Source organism: Leptodactylus fuscus, chromosome 4 (genome assembly GCF_031893055.1).
Source record: "Leptodactylus fuscus isolate aLepFus1 chromosome 4, aLepFus1.hap2, whole genome shotgun sequence".
In the NCBI taxonomy this organism is placed as follows: Eukaryota; Metazoa; Chordata; class Amphibia; order Anura; family Leptodactylidae; genus Leptodactylus; species Leptodactylus fuscus.
The window spans coordinates 183,183,321-183,208,340 of record NC_134268.1 but is presented as its reverse complement, the minus strand read 5'-3'; the positions used below and the strand labels follow the sequence as shown (position 1 = coordinate 183,208,340).

At 45.5% G+C, this 25,020-nt stretch overlaps 1 protein-coding gene across 1 annotated transcript in view; it reads right to left on the bottom strand.

Annotated features, from left to right (window-relative positions):
* ITGB8 (integrin subunit beta 8) overlaps window positions 1–25,020 on the bottom strand; it is a 97,359-nt gene that overhangs the window by 10,974 nt on the left and 61,365 nt on the right. The window contains exons 9-12 of the mRNA XM_075271427.1: window positions 23,711–23,845; window positions 16,799–17,204; window positions 12,640–12,862; window positions 9,377–9,480 (exon numbers count right to left, since the gene is read on the bottom strand). Coding sequence (XP_075127528.1) covers window positions 9,377–9,480; window positions 12,640–12,862; window positions 16,799–17,204; window positions 23,711–23,845 — 868 coding nt within the window. The remainder of the gene's footprint in view (window positions 1–9,376; window positions 9,481–12,639; window positions 12,863–16,798; window positions 17,205–23,710; window positions 23,846–25,020) is intronic.

The following is a 25,020-nucleotide window of genomic DNA, read 5'->3' as shown; positions in this document are numbered from 1 at the left end:
TCAAGTGGACCTTGCAGCAAAGCGCAGAGCTCTGGGCCCGACTGATGTTATGGGACACATGCAGGCGCAAGGCAGAGACAGCACACCAAGAGAAGTAGTAACGGCTAGGCCCAGCATAGGGAGGTGCCCCAGCTGCCATCTGCTGACGGAAGGCCTGGGTCTCCAGAAGCATAAACAAACACCAACATCTCCAGGGCCAGCAGTTTATCGATGAGGCTGTTACAGGCTTGGGCATGGGGGTGGGTTGTATTGTACTTCTGCCTGCAATGAAAAGCTTGGGAAATGTGGAGTGGCTGGGAAGAGGCGCATGATGGTGCAGGCCAAAAGGGCGCATGAGGGTGAACTCCCCAATGTGTCAGAGATAGGTGTGTAGGTGTCCTTGCATCATATACTTGCACCATATTTGGCTTTGGAAGTTAATTTTGTGCCAAAAAGTGGTTAAGACAGCGATCCCTCAGCTACTCCCGTTACACTGTCTATTGAAGTTACCATCTGTGGAAGTGGACCACCATTTCTAAGATCCCAAAGGAAGTAGGCAAGAGATGTGCAGTTCAGAAAAAAAGATGAGAAAATAAGTTTAGGCTGTAGAGCACAGAGGGATCGGAGAGGACAGAGCTGGTGTCGGCCAGGTATTCCCACAACATGCGCCTATACTTGTCCCTCCTGGTGACACTAGGCCCCTGAGTGGCAGTAATTTGTCCAGGGGGGCCATTAACGTGTTCCAGACCTAGGAATAAGTCTTCCAACAGGGTAGAGTTTTGCATGCCTTTGCTTCTACCCACTGTTTTTGCTGCTTAGCTTCCCTCCACATCTACTCTGCTTTCACCCCTAAACATCACCCCAGTTTATGCCTTTGCTTCTACCCAGGTTTTTTGTTGATTTAGCTTCCCTCTACATCTACACTGCTTTAGCCCCTAGACATCACCCCTGTCCATGTGGGGTCGGTGGCCTCGTCATCCACCAACTCCTCTTCCAATTGCGCACTGCCCCCTTACTGCAAAACGCACATGACCACAGCTTGCCTTGATGGCAACTGTGTCTCATGATCCCCACTTAGGTCCAGACAAGTCGGTGGCGGGTCCAAAACCCCAAAATTGGAAGGAAATGGCAGATGCTGCAGTATTTCTAACACCTGTTCCTGGTGCTCGGGCCTGGTCTGTGTTGTACCCTGCACCCTGCTTAACGCATCTGCCATATCCGAAGTTGTGCTGAGCGCATGCTAATGTTTCGTGTCCAGTGCAATGGATGGGATGGGATTTCACATAAGTCTGCCACCCATGGCCACTCATGGTTGAGCAACTGAGGGAGTTGACTTTGACGAACCCGAGGGTTTTGGAGTTGGAACTACATCAAAGGTCTGTGCTGCTCACACACTCTGCTCAACACATGATATGTTTAGTGCCAGCAGTGTGGAGACGTCGCACAACAGCCGTTGTTCCAGCAGGTACAGGCGTTGTAGGAGTGCATAGAGGCTAGCAGCGGCAACTATACACTTTAAAAACTATCCGCACAAGCGCCACACTTTCACCAGTAGCTCAGGAACATTGGGGTACCTTTTTCAAAAGATTAGCAGCAATGAGTTAAAAACGTGGCCCAGGCATGGAATATGTTGCAGGCTGCCAAGCTACAGAGCCAATCCCAGGTTACGGCCATTATCACACATGACAACATGCCTGGGCCCAGGTGCAGTGGCAAAAACCACATTGCCGTCTCATCGAGGATGGCATGACTCACTTTGTAGGCAGTGTGCTGTCTGGCTCCCAAGCTGATGAGCTTCAGCACGGCCCGCTGACGTCTCCCCACACCAGTGTTGCAGCGTTTCCAGCTCGTAGCTGGGGTCAATTTAACAGCGGAGGAGGGTGGTGTTTCAGCCCTCCTCCCAGGAATGTTGTGTGGGGAGACAAGTCAGGCCACCACATTTTGCGACCCGGTCCACGCCTCAACTACATTCAACCACTGTGCCCAAATTGAAAGGTAGCGTCCCTGTCCGCATGCACTTGTCCATTCGTAACTGGTCACATGGAACTTTAGGGCTAAGCGCTGAATTTAGGGACCGCCTCATGTTTGGGGGAAAGTGCTGGTGTGGACGGCACAGTGCGGTGGCGCAGTAGACACTCTGCCCAAAAAGGGCAGAGTGTCCCCCAGCCGGGATTCCAACATCTCCTGGGCCAGATTTCTTGAGATGAGGCCGTTGAAGCCTTGGGCATGTGGGTGGGTTGCGCTGTACTTTAGCATGAAATGAAAGGCTTGGGAGATGGGGAGTTGCTGGGAAGAGGCGCATGATGGCGCGGGCAAAAGGAGAAATGGCAGGAAAAGGTGAGGATAAGGGTGAACTCCCCAAAGTGTCAGAGGCAGATGTGGAGGTGTCCTGGCTCCTGGTCTGGACTGCAGCGCCAGCCCTGTCAACAGTGGAAGAGGCAGTGGCCGCCAGGCCAAACGACGATTATCCTGCGCTTGCTCTCACCCACTGAGCCCAGGGCTTGCCTTCCAAATGATGGCACCCGCAAGAGGTGGTGAGATTCCTCTCCGCAGATCTCCAAACCATCTTGGACTTGCAAATTGCACTAAATTTGTCATGTAACTGACATGTATATGATGAGTCTATCCATTGTCTGTTCATTTTGGTGAAAGTCAGCCTGTCAGCTGACAGACAGCTGTGCTTGTCAGTGATGATGTCACCGGCTGCTTGTACCCCCAGTTTTTGCTGCTTAGCTTGCCTCCACATCCACACTGCTTTTGCCCCTACACATCACCCCTATCCATGCCTGTGCCTCTAGCCATAAGTCTGCCACCCCTGGAAACTCATGGTGCAGAAACTTTGGTTGCTGACTTTGAGGAACCCTTGGGTTTTGTAGATGGAACTCCATCAAAGGTCTGTGCAGCTCACACACCCTGCTCAAGATATGGTATTGTAGGGTTTCAGCGTGTGTGAATGACGGACAACAGCCTGTGTTTGGACAGATGTAGGCCTTGCTAGAGTGTTTTTAGGCTAGCAGCGACTCCTGTGCACTTGCAAAAGTGGGCGCACAAGCGCCGCATTTTCAACAGTAGCTTCGGTACATTTGGGTATGTTTTTAAAAAACTTTGCACCACTAGGTTAGACGTGGGCCAAACATGGAACGTGTTGGAGGCTGGCAAGCTCCAGAGCCGCTACCAGGTTCCAGCCATTATCACAGGCGTAAAAATGCCAGGCCCCAGGTGTAGCAGGGAAAAAAAAATGCCATCTCAGCCAGGATGGCATCCCTGACCTCGGAGGCACTGTGCTGTCTGTCCCCCAAGCTGATGAGCTTCAGCACCGCCTGCTGACGTCTCCCCACACCAGTGTTTTAGCGTTTGCCGCTAGTAGCTGTGGTGGAGGTTGCAGCGTCGTAGGGTTTCAGTCTACTCCTGCCATGAATTTTGGCCTGGGAGAGGAGATAGGCCACCCCAGTTTGCACCCGGGGAACAGACTCCACCACATTCACCCTGCCTGTCATTAAAGATAAGCACTGCAGCATCCCTGACCACAGGCGCTTGTCCAAGTGTCGGTGGTCAAGTGGACCTTGCAGCAAAGCGCGGAACTAAGGGCCCACCTGATGTTGAGTGACACGTGCTGGTGCAAGGCGGGGACGCCACACCGGGAGAAGTTGAGACGGCTAGGGACGGCATAGTGAGGTGCCACAGTTGCCATCAGGTCCGGGAAGGCGGGAGTTTCAACAAGCCGGAACGCCAACCTCTCCTGGGCCAGCAGTTTAGCGATGTTGGCGTTCTAGGCTTGCGTGGGTGGGTGGTTAGCGGTGTATTTCTGCCGGCGCTCCAATGTCTGAGAGATGGTGGGTTGTTGTAAAGAAGCGCCTGATGGTGCCTTTGATGGTGCAGGAGAAGGAGATAAGACAGAAACAGGGGAGGATGAGGGAGAAGTCAACAAAGTGGCGGAGGCAGATGAAGTGATGTCCTGGCTCGTCCTCTGGAGTGCATCGCCAGCACTGTGAGCAGAGGCAGTGGCATGAACGGCGGGCGACGTTTGTCCTGCCGTTGCTGCCTGCCACTGATTCCATTGCTTGGATTCCAAATGACGGTGCAGTGAAGTGGTGGACAGGTTGCTCTTCTCAGGGCCCCTACTCGATTTCGAGAGGCAAATTGTGTAGACGACACTATATCTGTCCTCGGCGCATTCCTTGAAAAAACTCTACACCTTCAAGAAACGTGCCCTCGATGGGGGAGTTTTTCTGGGCTGGGTACAAAAGGGAACATCTTCGGACATTCCGGGTCTGGCCTGGCTTCGGCAAAGCAGCTGACCTCTGCCTCTGGACATGTCTCTGCCTCTAGCTACCCTTTTTGGTGCTGCACCTGCCTCAACATCCACACTACTTTCCCAGCTTGACATCTGCCTTGTCCAGGTGGGGTCGGTGTCCTCGTCGTCCACCACCTCCTCTTCCAACTCCTGTCTCGCCTCCTCCTCCTGCACAATGCGCATGTCAACTGGCTGCCCTGACAGCAACTGCGTCTCATCGTCGTCGATGAGGGTGGGTTGCTGGTCATCCGCCACCAAATCGACCGGAGATGGAATGGAGGAGACTCTAGTGTTTGAGCATCTGGACACAGATACTCGTCTGTTAGGTCCGTGGAATCGCGAAATGGAGGGGCAGGTTGCGGTACAGTCAAAGGAAGGGAGAACAGCTCTGGGGAGCAGGGACAGTTGGGGTTATTGTTCTGGGAAGATTGGGAATTTTGGGTGGAAGGAGGACAAGACTGTTGGGTAAGAGGAGGTAGAGGCTGCCTGGCTGGTGGACAATGTGCTTTAAGCGTTATCCGACAGCCATTGCAAGACCTGTTCCTGGTTCTCGGGCCTACTAATCTTTGTACCATTCAGCCTAGTTAATGTGGAACTTTTGTGCAAAGCGCAGAACTTAGGGCCCGCCTGATGTTAAGGGACACACGCTGGTACAAGGCTCAACTCACCCTAAGTGCCAAAAACACTGCTGGTGCAAGGCTCTACTCATGCCAAGGGCCTCAATCTCTGCTGGTAGCTCAGCTTAAGGTCATGTAACTTTGTTTGGAAGGGCTCATGTTAAGGGCTAGAAAAGTGAATTTTGGAAGGTCTTACCACATCACACACACACACACACTCAAAATGACAGTTAAGGGTGAGGGCTTTTGGAATTCCCATTGCCTATTCCATTTGTGGTTGTCATGGGGAACGTGATTTAAAGGGGTGGTTGTTACTGTTTGTTGAGCTTAAATTGGGGTTTGTGTCCATCCATTTGGGGAGTAAAGAAGGTTTCCAGGTATTTTCCCACTTTGATAGAGGTTTTTTGAATGTGGAAAGTGTGTAGTTGTTAGGCAGTGATGTTGGGGTAATAGAGGGTCTTTGGTGTGTTAGATGCCCCCAGACATGCTTCCCCTGCTGTCCCAGTGTCATTCCAGAGGTGTTGGCATCATTTCCTGGGGTGTCATAGTGGACTTGGTGACCCTCCAGACACGGATTTGGGTTTCCCCCTTAACGAGTATCTGTTCCCCATAGACTATAATGGGGTTCGAAACCCGTTCGAACACACGAACATTGAGCGGCTGTTCGAATCGAATTTCGAACCTCGAACATTTTAGTGTTCGCTCATCTCTAGTAGTTTTGCAACAGCTGCAAGGCCACATTGACAGGTGACCCTGCAGCTGTACGGGGACGCATAGAGTGTTTTTTTTTGCGGGGCCAGAAGTACTTTTTAGTTACACCATTTTGGGGAATATCTATTTCTTAGATCACCTTTTATTGAAAAAAAACCCGGTCGTTTATGATATATGATTTTCTACTTTTATATATATATATATATATTCTAGGGACAGGAGGTGATTTAGAACTTTTATTTATTTTATATTTTTATTATATATTTTTAAAGTTTTTTTTTTTTTTTAACTAATTTTATTCCCCCCCAGGGGCTTGAGCCTGCGGTCACTTGATTGCAAGTCCCATAGACGGCAATACAACGGTATTGCCGTCTATGGGACATTCTGTCTATTAGTATTACGGCTGGTCATAGAGACCAGCCGCAATACTAATATAGCCGTGACAGGCCCGGGAGCCTCATTAGGCTCCCGGCTGTCACCCGAACAGGTCGGCTCCTGCGATATCGCCGCGCAGGAGCCGTCCTGCAACTTTACAGGTACGGGGCCGGTGGGGACCGGCCCCGGGGGAGAAGAGGCCGCTGACAGACTGCAGACCCGGCATCCGCTGTACTAGAGAGGCGGATGCCGGGGAGGGATAGACGCCGGGGCCTGAGACATCGCTACGATCCTCTGCCCTGCCTGAAGCCAGCGGTGGGGGGACGGAGGAGCGGAATAGCATCACTCCTCCCGCTGCTGGCTTCAGGCAGGGCAGAGGATCGTAGCGATGTCTCAGGCCCCGGCGTCTATCCCTCCCCGGCATCCGCCTCTCTATTACGGCGGGTGCCAGGCCAGGCACATTCAGACTATAAGACGCACCCTTCTTTTCCCCCCAAATTTTGGGGAAAAAAAGTGCGTCTTATAGTCCGAAAAATACGGTAAGTTTGCTCCAATCCTTCTGTCCTTTCCTGCAATCCCAGACAGACTGGATGATGATGTGGAGATCAGGGCTCTGTGAAGACCAGATCATCATTTCCAGGACTCTTCCTCCAAAGGGTGATCACACTGAATATTGATGGGATTTAGATTTCTCTTTATTCAATCACTTTTCATTTTGTTAATTGACAAAAATAAACGATTAACACTTCGATGTTGGAAGCTCATACTTTGCAGCATTTACATGCTTTCTTTGCTTAAAATCAAAGGATTAGATGGTAGAAACTAGAGATGAGCGAGTACTAATCGAAACGGTAGTTTCAAATAGCACGCTCCCATAGGAATGAATGGGAGCAGCCGGCGTCCTGCCGCTTAACCCCCTGCACGCCGGCCGCTCCCATTCATTCCTATGGGAGCATGCTATTTGAAACTACTGTTTCGATTAGTACTCGCTCATCTCTAGTAGAAACCCAGCTGTCTGATTCTTATCTTCCCCCATTTCTGCTATTGGGGGAGAGATATTAGATGGTCCACTGGTCCCACCAATTATGCATCTAATGTGTATGACCAAATTGCCGTATAATTGCCAATACTTTCTGCCTCTGCTCTGGCCCTACTAAATGTTGTCTTGATACAATGCAGATGTGAATCACCAGCCATATCAGTATACATACATATACAAAACAGACCAGATATTCAAGTCAACTAGGATGCAAGTATTGATGTGGATGGTGATTCAAAACCACATCCCTATGATATGCAGAGACATGGCCAGCCACATGAGGACACAGAAGTAAAAACAGCTGCAGACTTTGTGGTGTAACATCAAGAACTTAGAAATGTCATTAAAATGTCTTCTTACAATCTTAAGTACATTCAAGAGATTAAAATAAAGCTTACCTGTGTATTTTCTACACTGGATAAGATTTCTGACAAACATATATATATATATATATATATATATATATATATATATATATATATATATATACGGATCCACTGAAGTCCCAGCAATTAGATTTGCAGAGGGAGGGAGAGGCCAGACATCCCTGTTTTCAGCCTCCTCCCCCACTGATGCTCCAGCTCTCTGTGATATCACTGACTCAGCTCTACTCCTGCTGCACGTACATAGAGTAGAGCCGATTCAATCATGTGACCAAGAGTAAGAGAGTCAGCAGAGAAATCAGACTTCTGGTCTCTGCCAATCTAATCATTGGGGTACCAGGGCAATGCACTGGTAAGCTTCATTTTTCCCTGCAGGCCCCTCGTTGCAGAAATGCAGCTTTTTGTTTTTTATTTTGCTGCATTTGTTTGAGCCAAAGTCAAGAGCGACCACAAAAGGAATGGGAAATATATAGGAAGCTCTTATATTTCTACCTTCTGCTCAATCCATTCCTGGTTTTGGCTCAAAAAAACACTGCAAAATCTGCAACCAAAAAGATAAGTTTCTGCCATGTGAGGCGTTAGCTTTAATGAACCTTTCATTTGTCTGATATGTACATGTATAGATGTATTGTGTGTCACACAACCTCCCTTGTACCTAAATTTCAATGTAATACTTGTTCACAGGATTTGCAGTGTGACCAAAGATGGCTACTGTGAGAAAGTGCCAGGTAAAGTCATGGAAGGATCCAGAGTCCTCTCTTATGTGTGGTGAGCGAGGTCACTACAGGGCTGGAGCAAAACCTCACCTGTCATTTTAACCACTTCTTTCCTACAGCAGGAAGGAGCACAAGCACAGGCGAGGGCTGGGCCTCCGTACAGACCTATAAAGCCTGACAAGACCTCAGTCCTGAGGGGAGGTGCTGGGCTCTATCTCTACAGCCTGACCACTGCTGAGAGACCTTTATGAACACAGTCTGTTTTTGTTTTGTTTTCCCCTGTGGCTGGAGCAAGCCACTCGTATAGATAGGATTCCTGTGTTAGAGCTAGTTTTCACATAGTTTTTTGCAGGTGGATTTTAAAGCGGAATTCGCCTCAAAATCTGCCTGCAAAAAAGGCTCCCATTGACTTCAATGGCGGCCGCTCACTTTTTTCTCCCCCCCGCTAGCGGGAAAAAGAAGCGAGTTGCACCTTCTTCCCGCAGCTGAGACAGCCGTGGCACGAGACTCCCTCGAAATTTGGTCCATTCATTTGTGCTTAATCCGCAGCGGAATGCCATGTCGGGATGGTGGTGCACTGCACTGGTATCCCATCATAACTATGCGTGGAAAGTTCACACACAGAATTTGGTTTCCGCCGTGTGCACATACACTTAGTTTGCAGCTCAGGCGAGCAGGTTTTGTTTTATTGTTTTTGCCTGAATATTATCTGATGTTTTTCCAAAATAAACGTACAAGGTAAAACCTGTTTATACCAGATTTTTGTGTCTGTCTCTGACTGTCTGAGTCCGCTGCTGCCAACATTGACGCTAGGTTCACACCTGCGTTCAGCAGTCCGTTCTGTGGTTTCCGTCTTCTGCATGCAGAAGACGGAAACCTGTCAGACCGGGTCCGCTGCAAAACTGGTATTTTAAAATCAGACACAGAGTACTGCATGTCCGACTCTGTGTCCGATTTAAAAAAAAAGGTTTCGCGGCGGAGAGCATAAAACGCTCACCGCCGATCATGGCCCGACATCTTTCAAACCCATTCAAATGAATGGGCGAGAGAGTCCTGCAGGTTTCCGTCTCCTGCCTCTGTTTTGTGCAGGAAACTGAAACCTGTATGAACGGAGACCGGGCGCAGATGTGAACGAGCCCCGAGCCTACTCCCCCACGTTACCCATACATTGTTACTGCATTACAATAAATCCAATATTCTAATGAGTTAAGAGAACAAACATTTTACATATTAGAAAAACGATTCATCAAAACTGTTGTTACCTGAAGTCTGATCAATGTAGTACACCAGTGTGTTACATTTGGTTTTATAGGGATCCACTGGATTGACAGATCCATTCAGTGAGCCATGAGAGTGCTCACAGTTCCTGTGTAATACATAAACACAGCCCATTAGTCACAGTTATTAAAGTGCTTTGTAATCTGTTGATCCTGAATAGGATGACTTCATGCGTGGGAGCAGGCAAAAAAAAAACAACAAAAAAGCAAGCAAATGATGTACGGTACTTGAAAAGCCTAAAATTATTCTTAAACCTAACTTGTTGTCAGGACAATGTTACACTTCATAGACAAACATCATATTTACTACAACTATAGATTTGCTTACTGGGGTTAACCCTTTCATTTCAAAGTGCCCTATACCCTACTAAGTTATAAAAACATATACAATATATATATACCATATACACCTAGCTATATACTCCTATTCTTTTTTTCTGCACACAAATAAGGGGGCGATGCTGCAGAGATGGAAACGTAACCAACATCTGCTTGTAGTAAGCTACGTTTGCACATATGCCTTTTGTCTTCTCCATGTTCCTCATGCACATTGCACATGCCTGCCTTCTGCAGTGAGGATACAAAGTAGTAGGACTTCACCATATCCTTCTTGTGCCCTGCCAGCTACCATGTGATGCCAACAACTTTATAAGTGTATTCTAGTGATATCTGGTTATCATCTAACTTTTAACTGCTGGACAGGGGAAGTTGATCCAATCCAACCCAAAAATCGCATCTATGTAACTTGCTTGGATGGAGTGAGCCTGAGTGTGCACAGTACCTGTCTATTTAGCGTCTATAGGATGGCTCAAGAAATGGAGCAGTAGCCGAGCATGCTCACTGCCGGTCCATCCAATGTCTATGGGACTGCCAAAGACAGCCAAGTGCTCTAATTGACTATCGCCACCAGTCCCAGTATCAGTGTCCATACAACGTTCCGTATAAACAGGATATTTAGGACTCCTGTTTTCATAACCGCTGAGGGTCCTAACACTTTAGCCACCTATTCAATGACCGACAACTTGTAATTACTGTAATACCCTATAAACAATAGTATTTTTCTATCCATGGAGGACACAAATACACATAATATTATATAAACAGGTTAGATATTTCATAGTTTGTACAACTGTGCCCACAATTCTCCTGGTTTTTCCACTAATTTTAGCTCTTGTAGCCCTTTCCTCTTATGGGGGCTGATAAATACTCCTTGCAGGCGTAGGACTCCGGCCTTAATACATTTGCAGCCCAAAAAAGATATTACTGGACCAAATGATAACAAAGTGTTGACCACTTGTTACCATAGAGGCCACAAATAATCTGTAACATCAATATGTGGTTCGAAGCCGGTCATGGAGTCTAAAGGAGTCTAGAAAAACAAACACGCCCGATACAAATGCTACAATGGCCTGACATTACAGTAATGCCTCCTTCATGGACTGCCGCTACTCCCGCTACTAGAAAAGCTTCTTCCCGACATATCCTCCCTTCAGTGCCTGCTCCCACCTGTCTCATGTATATAACAGGAGGCAACAAAATGAAATATAAGACAATATAATAATCCTTAGTTAAAGAATGTTTGTGTAAATCGAGGATGTGGAGATGTGTACAGGGTACCGGTATTTATTAAGATAACATTGTAGGAGCAGAAGATGATGAACAATGGTTTTATATTCTGTAAAGGACATGAACCGTGCAAGCCTTGTGTTAGGACTACAAAAACATTCTGCGTGCTGGATCGGAGGGACGAGCTGTATAAACAGATGAGGGCTGTGATTTGCAGCTCGGTCATGCCTACTTCATAAGCAAACAGGATATGTATCTTGAATGTTTAATTCAGGGATTCTAGGCCATCTGAAAGAAACTTTTTTTTTTAACTATTATATTTTTATTAAATTTTCATATTTTTGCATACCAGTCGGTACTACAAATACATGGATGGTATGCAAAAATATGAAAATGTAATAAGAATATAATTGTGAAACTGTTCAACAAGAAATCACAGAATAGCTTTCATTTCAAAATAAAAGTAAAAATAAAATGATAGAATGAATAAAAGCTGTGCTATGATTGGTGGCTATTGGCAACAAAAAGTTTTTCTTTTAGACAGTTTCATTAAGTTGCGCCTCCTGGAATGTATTCATGGAAAAAATTAATTCTCAATGCTCAAAAAGAAAAATCAGCTCAAGACTCATTTCCGCTTAACATAGGATACTATATTATACGGGTCATATATTTGGTACACGTACTGTCAAAATGTAGCTGCTAGTGGTGGCTGAGGAGGAGGGCGGTGAGGTCTAAGGCTGAGTTCAGATGGGGTTTGTTGGTCAGGATTTTGAGGTGGAATCCGCCTCAAAATCCTGACCAAAAAAACACCTCCCATTGAAATCAATGGGTTCCTTTTTCTGCAAGCGGTTTGTTGCCGCACCCGGAAAAAAAGAAGCAACATGTTCATTCTTCAGGCAGATGCCGCAGCTGGACGTCCGCCTGAAGACACTCCCTCCCGACTAGGCCCATTCATTTGGGTCTAATCCAAAGCGGAGTGCCGTAACTGGATGCCAGTGCACTGCACTGCACTCGCATCCAGTTGTGGCTACCCGTTTTTTGGTCCAGAATCTGAGGCATCCTCCGCATCAAATTCCGGACTGAAAAACCCAGTGTGAACTCAGCGTTTGGTCAGGAAAAATCCGCTCAATAAAACTCAATGGGAGCCGCTCAAGTCTTTTCCGGGAGCCGTTTGTTCCAGCTCCCGGAAAAAGAAGCGAGGTGCTCATTCTTTCAGGCGAATTTGCCTTGCGATTCGGCCTGAAGACACACCCTCCTCCTGACTAGGCTCATTCATTGGGCCTAATCGGAGAGGATTGCACGACTGGATGCCGGTGATGCCTCCGCCTCAGGTTCCGGACCAAAAAGCCTCGTGTGAACTTACCCTTACACCTCCTATGGATCTAAGGATTGTTATACTTAGAGTAAGTTCACATTATTGTTGTTAATGTTCATTGTTCTCATCTGTCACAGAACTTTTAGCTGGCACAGGCTTTCTTCATAGTGATCATGTTACTGGAGCTAATGATCATGACTAAAACTCAGAATCTGCTCCTGCCTGACACCACCCACCTGACAGTACAGAGTCTAAATAGCATCCCAAAATATTATAGCTGTCCACGTAATTTGTATCATGCAGTGTATCCAAGTATAAATACGCACAATTACATTACTCCATATGACTGTTAAAAAATAGAACAAACCAGTTGTCTGTGCAGGTATTGCTACATCCAGAGCAGTATTGGCACAAAGGGCCAAAACTTTTGTCATTAGTGCACTGGCATCTGCCACATGTGCAGGTTCCTCGCCCACTGCATACAAGTCCATTAGCATCCATACAGTGTGTCTTTGATGAGGAGCATTGACATCGGTCGCCTTCCCAGCCACTGTGGCACTTACAGTTCCCACTGTTACATTCACCGTTACCTGTTACACGAGAAAGGACAAGTATTGATTAGAACCTGGAATAAGTTATATTCATTAGTGTCATACTGTATTTTAAAGAGAGTCTATTATTACAAAAAACACTTTTGGGCTAAGGCACCAAGGTTTTTCCAGCAGCGTTTTTCACAGAAAGTACAGAGTTTTCCTCTGTGGACTTTGTGCTTAAATTATACCTATATGGAAACCGCCAGCTTTTCTGTAGGTATGATTGACATGCTGTGATTTCCAAAAATGCGACTTTTTGGAAATCACAGCATTTCTGCTGCAGGTATTTTTCTGCAATGAGTTGATGGGATTCGCGTTTCTGCCACTTGGGGCCTCAGTCTAAGGGCTCGTTCACATCTGCGCCCAGGAGTCTGTTCTGCAGGTTTCCGTTTCCTGCACAAAACAGGGTAGTAGACGGAAACCTGCAGGCATTTTTCAAACCCATTCATTTGAATGGGTTTGAAAAGTGTCCGGCCGTGAGCGCCGGTGAGCGTTTTATTTGCTCCGCGGCGAAACCGTTTTTTTTAAACTGGATACAGAGTTGGACATGCAGGACTCTGTGTCCGGTGTAAAAAAAAAAAAAACGGTTTCGCCACGGAGAGCATAAAACGCTCACCGGCGCTCACGGCCGGACAGGTTTCTGTCTTCTGCCGGCAGAAGACGGAAACCTGAGAACGGAGTCCAGGCGCTGGTGTGAACCCTGTGTCACATTTTACTGCAATAAAAAGAGCTGTGTTTCTGCAAAATGGGACTTATGGCCCTACATTTTGGAAATAGTGGCTGCCTAAGGAACGGGAAATATCTAGGCAACACTTAAACTTCTGCCTTTTGCTCAGTCTACTCCTTGCTTTGGTTCAAAAAAACGCAGCAAAATCTGCAGCAAATAAAGCAGCTTTGCCGCAAAATGGGGCCTTAGGATGGAGATACATTGAAAGGCCTCATGTTCCCACAAGGCTCTCGTCTCTTAATAAATCAGGCACACACCAGAATGGAAATCCATTTCCTGGTGTGAGCTATAATAAATATGTCAGGCCAAGATGTCCCTGCCTTGTCCTGATCCAAAATGGCAAGCAAGACAAAAAGTGCAGCATGTGGCACAAGAACCTTATTTACTGACTGCAGGGGGACATGTCAATCTGTTTTGTGGGTGGTAATGGACAGTAATGTACAGTGAGCACAAAATAGGTGCTCCAGGAGGTGCACCAAATGTTTCCTTTGCATATGGAATAAAAGTTTTATTTCTTGACTGGTACGGCCCCTATGACAACATACAAGTGATGTAGAAGTGATTTGGGTGGTGGTAGACTCCCGTTAAATGAAAAATAGTCAGAAAATAGAAATTATATCAAAGTGGAGATCTAGAAGCATTTCCCAATATGGAACCCAATCATACGTCATCTTGTACCTAGACTAGGGGAGACCCTACTGAGGACTAGCACATCCTTTCATGTTCAGTTTTCCCCAACATCATTTCATTATAATATTGGACTTATATATACACACTTTCTCCCTTTCTATATACATTTGAGTATATAAGTAAATGAGATAGGTATACAGTATATATATTCAAGAAGATTAACTCCAACAGTACATAAGTTATATAGGAGTCCTTCCAGCTAGGACACTCCGAATCTCATGAGCAAACAGGTTCACAGTCATGTATGCGCCCTCCACTGAAATAACCAGAAGGGCTGCCTAGAAATCTATGACTCCCATTGATTGTAATGGAAAGGAACCTTGTACTATATGTATTGCACTTCTTCCTTATTAGTAGGGACTCTGGCTTTTCCTTCTCAGTATCGATAAGGCTCCCAGTTGCCGGACGCCTGCCGATCTGACTTTTCTGGGTATTATGTGAGATTAACATCATAAATGTCAATGGCAGGAAATTCCCTGTAACATTTCACTATTATTTTTATTAAAGCAGTACTTTAGACTTTTCAGGCTATCTTACACCATGATCTGCATTTCATAAGCTGTGAGCATTCCAGGATAAATGATCCTGTTCTCGGGGTGTCTAGGAAAAACATTCCAAATTCTAATGTAATTCAGTGGTGTTTTTAATGGCTCCCCTGCAGAGGAACTTCTGCTTAGGATAACAAACACCACAAATCATTCGCAATACAACATTTCGCTCTCAGAGTTTATGCCTTTTCACACGCTGTGAATAATATATATGCTCACAGTAAACATGAGTTCAAAGCAGAGGGGGTCCGAGCAGCTCCAGGCAGATTTAATAGTGGTCAGTGAAGTCTTACAACGCTTCATTTCCTGAGTGAGTGCATGTTGTAGGCTATAAACCCGGGTCACTACTAGCACCTGACCCATTGCCGGATGGACATGTTAGCTAAGCCATGAAGCAGTATATCATTGTCCTATGACAGTCACAGTGAACTAGACACTAACTTCTCAGGGAAAATACATTTACAGTACAAGAACATATCATATAAATATATATATATATCTAGCACCAGCAGTCTGTACCCACTGGTGTGGTATATCTCCCAGCAGGCATGGCCGCCAAGTAACCTTGTCTACATGCCACCTGTTATCTGCTCCTCCACAATACTATGCTCAGGCACTCCCTGATTCAACTGCTTTGTCCGCCTGTGGAGCTGACGTGTTTCCTTTCTGTTACATAAAGAAAAACTTTCACCACCTCCACCAACTCCAGGTCTTTACCTAATGGATTCTGCTCCACTGATTCTGACACAGGTGGAATTTTTTCTCCAGCCCCCACTGTTCCCAAGCAATAAGTGCAGTTGATTTTGGTGCCTGATATGCTATTTATGCTCTGTACTGTCAGGAGGGCGGGGTCAGGCAGGAGCAGACAAGGGGTGCGATCCTGAGCTCCGACACTCATTGCCTCTGATTGGAGCTCTGCACACGCTCCCCCATTACCTGCTCTTTCTTGGCAACACCCATCTGAGACTGCAGAGCCTAAATAGTACATCATAAAGAAGGAACATCACACTTCTTGATGTGCAAGAATGGTGTTAATTTATTTTGTACGAAATAAATTAACACCATTCTTGCACATCAAGAAGTGTGACGTTCCATCTTTATTATACAATTGGGGTTGGGACCCTACGTTCACACCTATCCATCATTTTGGGCCTTGCATCACTCTACTACTAAATAGTACATCAGGCACCAAAACTAACTGCTCTTATTGCTCAGGAATAGTGTGGGCTAGAGATAAAATTTCCACTATGCTGTGCTGGAATTGGTGGAAGGGTAACTATTAAGTGATACTAACAACTGGAATTGGTGAAACGTCCTTTTTAATGTCTGGTGATTCTTCTCTGTCAATCTGCTTCACCTTATCAAAGGTTCCTAGTGTCCTGAATGTTTTCTACAGCTTGGTTTACCATGTATCTGACTCCAGTGAGTGCACCTAATTACAATAAAGAAAATACAATATCTTTAGGCTAGGCCATCGATATCATCCATCAGTGGGGGTCAAACTCTCGGCAGTCTTTGAAGGGGCTACGGCACTGTGGCCTTTCATGGTTATACCTTATACTTAGTGGCAGCTGCTCTGAGTACTTCAATCTTGTCACAACACTTGAAAGGGACAAAGTTGTAATACCTAGAACAACCACTAGTAAATGTGTAGTCGTCTGATGTCAGAAGGAATGTTAACAAAGAGGCGATAGAGCTTGTCCGAGTACTATGGCCTTTTTACAGAGCTGATTGTTGGTGGTGTCAGGAGATACGGACCCTATCGATCCAATACTCGAGGAGCCACATGCTGCAGATCACTGATAGTAAAACATAAAGCACAATTCACATTGACAGTTTGGGGTTCCGGCATTTTTTCGCAGCAATAGTAGTGCAGTCTACATCACTACTCTTGTTACAAATGATCACAATGGTAATAACTGAGCAGTGAAAACAGAAGCATAAGCAATTCATAGAGAATCTACTTACCAGAACATAGTTTTCCAAGGTTGTATGGGCAAGAATAATTGTCCATTTCACAGTATTTCCCATATATTTTTCCCAGTTTGGTTTTCGAGCAGTAGCATTTTCCACACAGACACGTTCCTCTTCCACTACATTCAGGCTCGGACGCTGACTCCTTGCAGTTTTCTGACGCATGTTCCTTTTCTCCTGAGCTGCAGTTGTTGTCTGTGCAGGGAACTCCTGGGCAGTCTGGATGAACCTCAGTCACACACTTGTCCTTACGTCTTAGTGGACTGTTACACTGACACGTGCAACTTCTGTGAATCTTTATTTTAGCGGTTTCATTGAAACCAATAGGTTTAAGAATGATGTAGTTATGTCCTTCTTGTACGTCACAAGTGTCCATAGTAACTGATACATTAAAAAGAACCTAAACAATAAAATAAAACTGAGATTAAATTAAGGCAATGCACCAGATGAGGACTAATATACATGCTGGCAAAGGTGACTGAATCTCCTGCCACTTCCTTCATGTGAAAAGGCTTATTCACATGGCAGCCATGTTATGGTAGATTTTAGAACCACCATCATGAATGTCTATACATGGCATAAAGCTGTCTGAGGCCGTGGCCCCACGTAGTGTTAAGGCCGCAGCATTTTATAGTACCTGCAAAGTGGATGGGATTCTGGCTAATCCCATCTGCACATTGCAAAAAATATCTGCAGCGAACATATTGTGATTTCAAAAACCATTGTGTCTTTGTAAATCGCTGCAAGTCAATGATATCTACAGAAACACTGGTGGTTTCCCTATAGGTATAATGGAAGCAGAAAGTCCTCAGAGAAAAACTCTGCGGATTCTCTGTGAAAAGCACGACGCATTCCCACTGTGGTTTTTCCTGCAGTGCTTTTTTGTATATGTGGGACCTTAGCCTGTGTGTCAGAAATGTCAAAAAGCTCTTAAAGGGATCCCATCACTCAGACACAATTTTTTCTAGGTACCACGTTGGAATAGCCTTAAGAAAGGCTGTTCTTCTCTTACCTTTTGTCGTCTTCTCTGCGCCGCCGTTTGCCTACAATCCCGATTTTTCTCGGTATGCAAATTAGCTCTCTCGCAGCACTGGGGGTGGGCCCCAGCGCTCAAACAGCACTGAGGCCGTCCCCAATGCTGCGAGAGAACTCTCCAGCGCCGTCTCCATCTTTGTCAGTCTTACAATACTGTGCATCGGCCATTTTCTCGTGGCCTGTGGGCATGCGCTGTCTGCTCTGCCCAAGGCCTGAGGCCTAGAAGTTACAAGCCACCGCCGGAAGAAGAGGCGGAATAGGACGCTGCTGACGAAGATGGAGGTGGTGCTGGAGAGAGTTCCCTGGCAGCATTGGAGACGCCCCCAGTGCTGTTTGAGCGTTGGGGCCCATCCCCAGAGCTGCGAGAGCTAATTTGCATACTGAGAAAAAAATGGGATTGTAGGCGAACGGCGATGCGGAGAAGACGGCGAAAGGTAGGAGAAGAATAGCCTTTCTTAAGGCTATTCCAACGTGGTAACTAGAAAAAAATTGTGTCTGAGTGATAGGATCTAGAGATGAGCGAGTACTGTTCAGATCAGCCGATCCGAACAGCACGCATGCATTGAAATGAATGGAAGCACCTGGTGCTTCCAGTTTGACGGCAGCCGGCCGCTTAACCCGCCGCGTGCCGGCTGCGTGCATGGATTTCAATACGTGCGTGCTGTTCGGATCGGCTGATCCGAACAGTACTCGCTCAACTCTAATAGGATCCCTTTAAAAAAAAAAAAGAAAAAAACAATTCAACAATTACTTTCAGCTCCAGTCCGTCCAATGAAGCGCATCTTCTAGGAACATGGCATAATGGTGAAAACTAATGTGTAGTGCAGACAGATAATACAAGCTGCAGCGCACAGAGACGCCACAGACCATATGTGGGATACATAGGACCTCCTAAAAAAAAAAGACCTTTGAGAAATGCTAACACCTTACTTGGCTAGTAAAAAAGTACATAGCATCCCACATAAGTCCGGTACTAAACCACACTCTGTCCTTTTGGCAGAACAGCAAACAGAGATTTAATCTTCAACCATTCTGTTGTATTAGATCTCTCTCATTCGGTTTAGCCTTGACTCAGGCACGAAAACCCGAACACACAATAAAACCTGTCACATGACAGTCGCTTAGTGAATGCAAATGCAAAACTGCAATGGAAATTACATGTCTTATTTCTTTTCAGAGATTACTTGAAAGTGCGGGCCCAAAGCCCATGGGGGCACTACTGAACATTTCTGATATCCTATTCCTATCACCATCTCTGTAATGGAGAGCTTGTATGGATCTATATCACCATCCAGATCAAAGTTCATACATACATGGAACGCTTACATATTGGTGTGCAGAACAGTGAAAACATTTTGGGCAGGGGCGGAGGAAATGCTACAAAGTAAGAAAGTTCCAAAAATTAGGCCTGGCTCACATCTGCGTTTGGTATTGACAATACATTGACAAGCAGTGAGCTTATGAAAGCACATGAACCCCATAAACTATAACGGGGTCTGTGTGTTTCCCGTGCGGTGTCCACACGGAACATGCGGAGAGGAAAGTACTTCATCAACTACTTTCCTCTCCGCATAACTCGTGCAGACACCGCGTGGGAAAACACACGGACCCCATTATAATCTATGGGGTGTGTGTGCTTTCATAAGCTTACATCTTGTCAATGTGTTTGGTACTCCGTTTGGAGGGTCCCCATGTGGACCCCCCGAACGGAATACTGAATACAGATGTGAACAGGGCCTTAGTTTAAAAAAAAAAAAAAAAAAAAAAAAAAGGTTAGTTTTGTTAATTAGCAAAACACAAGGTAAATAAGCAAAAGAAAAATCTAAACCCCACCAATATTTGTTGTGACTTTCCTTTGGAGGGGAAGAGGTCCTGGACGTGATGATACGGCCCCCACAGAGCCCTGATCTCATCATCATCCAGTCTGTCTGGGATTATATGAAGGGACAGATGGATTTGAGAAAACTACATCCACAGAAGATCTGGGCTTAGTTCTCCAAGATGTCTGAAACAACCAACAAAATTATTTGCCTTCCATCAATTCTTCTCAGTACACTTGCAAAGGGCGGTCACATCAACTATTGATATATATATATATATTTATTTTTTTTTTAACTCTGAAGCTTTTTTCCCACACTTGCCCCAAACTTTTGCATATTATGAAATAGAAAGAACCACCTCAGAGGTGGAACCCACATTTGTAAAGTATTCGTAGCATATTCTTTAAAAAGAATGTGTAAATTGCACCGCATCGACATCCCGTTGCGTCCTGTCCCGTTGGAAAACAATTTGATAACAATTTCCTTTAAGTCACATTGCCTTAGTTATGAACAAAAAATGCAAAAAAGTGCGAACAAAAATATCTTTGTTAAATTGCCACTATTACACAGGCATTCTACATTTTTTGAACCCCTCGCCCCCTCCCGATAAAGCAGAAAAAAATGTTGACCGTAGCAGGTGACAAGGTGACAGCAGCGCCTACTCCTCGCAGCACAGACTCATAAAACAGCCTTCAGTACATTTGCTGGAGCTGGAGGGGTGACGCTGTGGGACATTTTGGCAGCGGCGTGTAATGATGAAAAACGTATCTGTAGGTGGGAAGTGCAGATGGAATAGTTTGACACTTTTAATCTACAGTTTGTGCAATCATTTCCCATAACAGATGTGCGGGTCGCACAAAGGTCAAACGCACGGCGTTAAGTTTTATAGGTGAGGCTACGGTTCAGAACTCTCCGAGAGGAAAAAGCCAGAAATGGATGAGATGCTACAGTAAATGTGCTGCCGCTATAGCAACATGCAAAAAATACCCAAGAACTCCATTCTAATCTTCATTCAGTTCCAGCAGTCTTCTAACATTATGTTTCCTATGTATCCACAGCAAAACCCCGACCAACTAACAGCAACTGATCTGCAGACCATAGTGACACAGGAAAACCTAAAATACACACAAGTACGGTGAATTTATATGGTACAGGTACAATAAATCGCCTCTCGTGACCGCCAGTCCTATTGTCTGAGGTACAAGTGTGAACAGATGAAAGTCTTTTTTGATCTGTTTTCTGTATTCCCCAACCACACTCCAGTCCAGGAAGCTGAGGTAGGGGGAGAGGTTAGTACAGCCCGTGCTCTGAAGCTGCCATAGCTCAATTGTAAAGGAGTTTGCTACAATAATTACTTATGGCAGATCCACAGAAAATACCATCAATTTCTGAACAATTCAAATCCCACCTCTTGAATCTCGAGAATGGACAATCTGGTAAAAATTTCGGGTTTTACTTCTAATCTTTAGAATAGACAACTCTATACCCTGTCCCACAGACAGCCAAATCCAGGTGGCTAGTAGTGGTAAGGTTTATGGAAACAATGCAGGTCACTGGGCTATAGATGTAGCAAAGTTTAAAGGGGTATTCCCACGTTGCATAGTCACCAGTCTTCACTGCTGTAAAATCTTCTTTCTTCCTGGTTTCTTGCATCATTTGGTGGGCGGGGTTTCACATGCAACCTGCCGTTTAGCTCTGCCCCCAAATTAGCGTGTAGCTCCGCTCACCTATATTGGACTATGAAGTACAGGCAGCAGCAACTCCATTCTGTGTTACATAGAGACTGCCTGTCTCTGCCATAATGAACACAATTGAATTAGCTAGCCTGATAACTGGGAGAACAGAAGAAATGTAAGCAGCTCCTCTCCCCTATCTGAGTGCAGACACGTGGTGAAGAAACAGGAATAGCTAGAAACAGAGGCTGGCTCCCCTGCACTTAGCCCCTCCTCCCCCCTGAGAGCAGGCAGATATATCACTTGACTTTTGAGCAGATAAGTCAAGAGCTGTTTCAACAATGAATTGAATAAAGTAAGATAGTGGACAAACAAAGCAGTTTTGCTGAAGCAATGTATTTAGGAAAAGTCTTACATCCACATTAACAAGAGGTATAGATAGGATCCTTGTGATGGGACAACCCCTTTAAAGGGGTTGTCCCACGTCGCATACTTACCCGTGTTCGTTCCTCTAAAATCTTCTGTCTTCCGGCTTTGTCTCGTCATTGGTGGGCGGGGTCACATATGCAAAGCCAAGCGGCGAGATGCCGCCAGCCCTGTGTGCGCGCTCATACACCAGTCTACCCTTCACAATGCGAATACAGACCCGACACCCTGCGGATCTGTATTAGCATTGTGAAGGGTAGACTGGTGTAGGAGCTTGCACGCAGGGCCGGCGGCATCTTGCCGCTTGGCTTTGCATATGTGACCCCGGAGTGGAACAGCATCGCTTCTGCCACTGCTGTCTTCATGCAGGGCAGAAGCATAGCGATGTGCCTGTGCCGGCGGCCAGTCCCCAGCATCCGACTATTACAGCGGATGCCGGGGAGTTAGATGCTGGCACAGGTGAAGCCAGCAACATCGCTATGCTTCTGCCCTGCATGAAGCAAGCAGCGGCAGAAGCGATGCTGTTATTGCGCTCCTCCGCCCCAGAATAGCAGCATCGCTTCTGCCGCTGCTTGCTTCATGCAGGGCAGGCACATAGCGATGTTGCTGGCTTCACCTGTCCCCCAAAAGGTAAACTACCCCCCCCCCCCCCTCCAGGCTCGCTCCCGTGTACTTAGCCCCTCCTCCCTCCCCCCTGAGAGCAGGCAGACACATCACTTGACTCAGGTCAGGGCTGTGGCCACAAAAAAATGAATAAAGTGAGATAGTGGCCAAACAAAGCAGTTTTGCTGAAGCATTGTATTTAGGAAAAGTCTTACATTCACATTTACAAGCATTATAGATAGGATCCTTGTGACGGGACAACCCCTTTAAGGGTTAGTTCACACGGGGTTCCGCGTGTACACATTCCGTCGCGGCTGCCATTCCATTGCGGCATTCCGCAATGGATTAGGCCCAAATAAATGGGCCGGAGCCTCGCACCGCAGCTGATTCAGCCACAGAATCTGCGGCAAGATAGGGCAGCTCGCTTTTCTTTTCCGCTACTAGCTTGCAGGGAAAAAAAGGTGAGTGGCTCTCATTGAAGTCAATAGGAGCAGCAGATTTTGAGGCGGATTCCGTGTCAAAATCCGCTGCCAACTTGTGAACTAGCCTTAACCTGACCCTGAAACGCTACAGCAAGTTATCACAGAACACACAAAAGCCATCCTAATTTTTGTCAATATGCAAATGAGCTGTTTGGAGCAATGAGGGTGTTGCTGTAGCTCCGAAGAGCTAAGACATAACATCCTGATTGCACTAAATAGCCTATTTGCATATTGACAAAAACAATGATATCGCTGCAGTGGGTCTGTAGGGTTAAATGTCAAGCTGAGCATTGCTACATATGTACGCTGTTCTTGTAACTTCCATACAAATAAACAGGCGTTAAAGGGACAACCGACACTCCCACTGTTCAGTTAGGTGAATGCTACCTTTGCTTCACAGACTAGAGACATCACATTCACTAGTAACGGGGCCTGTTTGCAACACAATCCCATTTAAGCAAACGTGGCTGAGCTGTAATATCAAGCACAGCTACAATACAATGTTCAGCAGTGTGTAATGGCGTAACTAGGAATGGCGGGGGCCTGTGGCGAACTTTTGATGCTAAATACCTCGACCACTATTAAAAATAAATAAATAAATGTTCTGGGCCCTGTGGCAGCCGCTACCACTGCCAGCAGTTATGCCCCTGGCAGTGTGCTTGGTAAGCAGTGAAAAGGCCGCAGCAGTCGCCCCAAATAATGCGGTCTCTTCAAACAACTGAGAACCACCATGCTAGTGTGCACAGAGGCTTACGAAATCCTAGGAAGTGAATGCTAGAAGACTAGGAACCTAGCAAAAAGTCAATTCAACAGTTATACCAGGCAATGCATTTGTGCAGCTGTGGAGAATATTTAGATATACTGTACCTTATCATTACTCTGTACATTACGACATCCTTCTATCCCAGGATGTCTGCTTCCATCTGGACATATAGCAGTGATATTTACAGAAATACCCTTCATGGGATTATCCACTTGAATCTTCATTTCGGAGAGAAGTGCCTAAAAAAAAAAAAATACATGAAAGTTAATGTTGGATTTTATTTACAGAAGCTTCCATACTTTCATTCCTCTGGGTAATGAACATCTTGTTTGTGTGAGCTTGTCACAATAGATGAATTGTTTCCTATGCATAAAGAAAGCACTGTGAGCTCTGCTCGCTCGCTACATGGAGACATGTGCTCTACAAACAGCACCGCCACATTTAATCATGGTGAAATTTACTGTATCCTGACAGCTAGCAGCGAGCAGATATGTGCCAAAAATAAAGTAAGCTATAATGGCGACATTCTACTTCCACACCGAGCTATAGGGTTACAGGTTTACTGTCACCTGCGCAGCAGAGGTGTCCATCCATCATAGGTGAGAAGTCGGCAATTATAAGAATGCCGACTATCAATTCTCTAAGGATACAGTGATATTTCTTCTGAAGATTAGGCAAATATATCAGTTCACCATCTGATACTAAAGACTGCACCATGTCCCCATAGACCAGGCAAGAGGAAACAAAAGACTGTCCAATAATAATATGCTTACATAAATAGACAAATATACAATGTTCCATGTCATTACTTAAAAAAGAATCCTAAAATCCAGTAGTTTTTACACTGCCGGCTCAGCAACACTTCCTGTTCTGCAGTGATCACTTTTCAGAAATTACAAACAGGTCACATAAAATTCAATACTAAATTCATGAAATAAATGAGAAAAAAAATACATTTAGGTTAGCTCCCAGGCTGTAGTTTTTTTTTATTTTTATTTTTAAAAACCTATACAACAATAGACTCATTACTTTATGCCGCAAAGGCCATTCTTACAAAGCGGAACTGAATCCAACACTTCGTAAACAAAATAATCCCCAAAATTAAATAGCAGGGAATCTCCTGATGGTTTGGTGCTTTAAGCCCTTAACTGGAAACTGGATTTTATCAATGGCATGAAAAACGTTACTGTGGCCTGAGAGACACAAGATGCTACCTCTTGTGTCACCCCCTCTACCTCATAGATTGTAAGCTCTTGCGAGCAGGGCCCTCAGTCCCATTGTGTGAAACTACTTTCTTTGTAATGTCTTTCTGTCTGTATTTGAACCCTACAAATTGTACAGCGCTGCGGAATATGTTGGCGCTATATTAATAAAATGTATTATTATTATTATTATGTAAATCCTAGTAAAATAG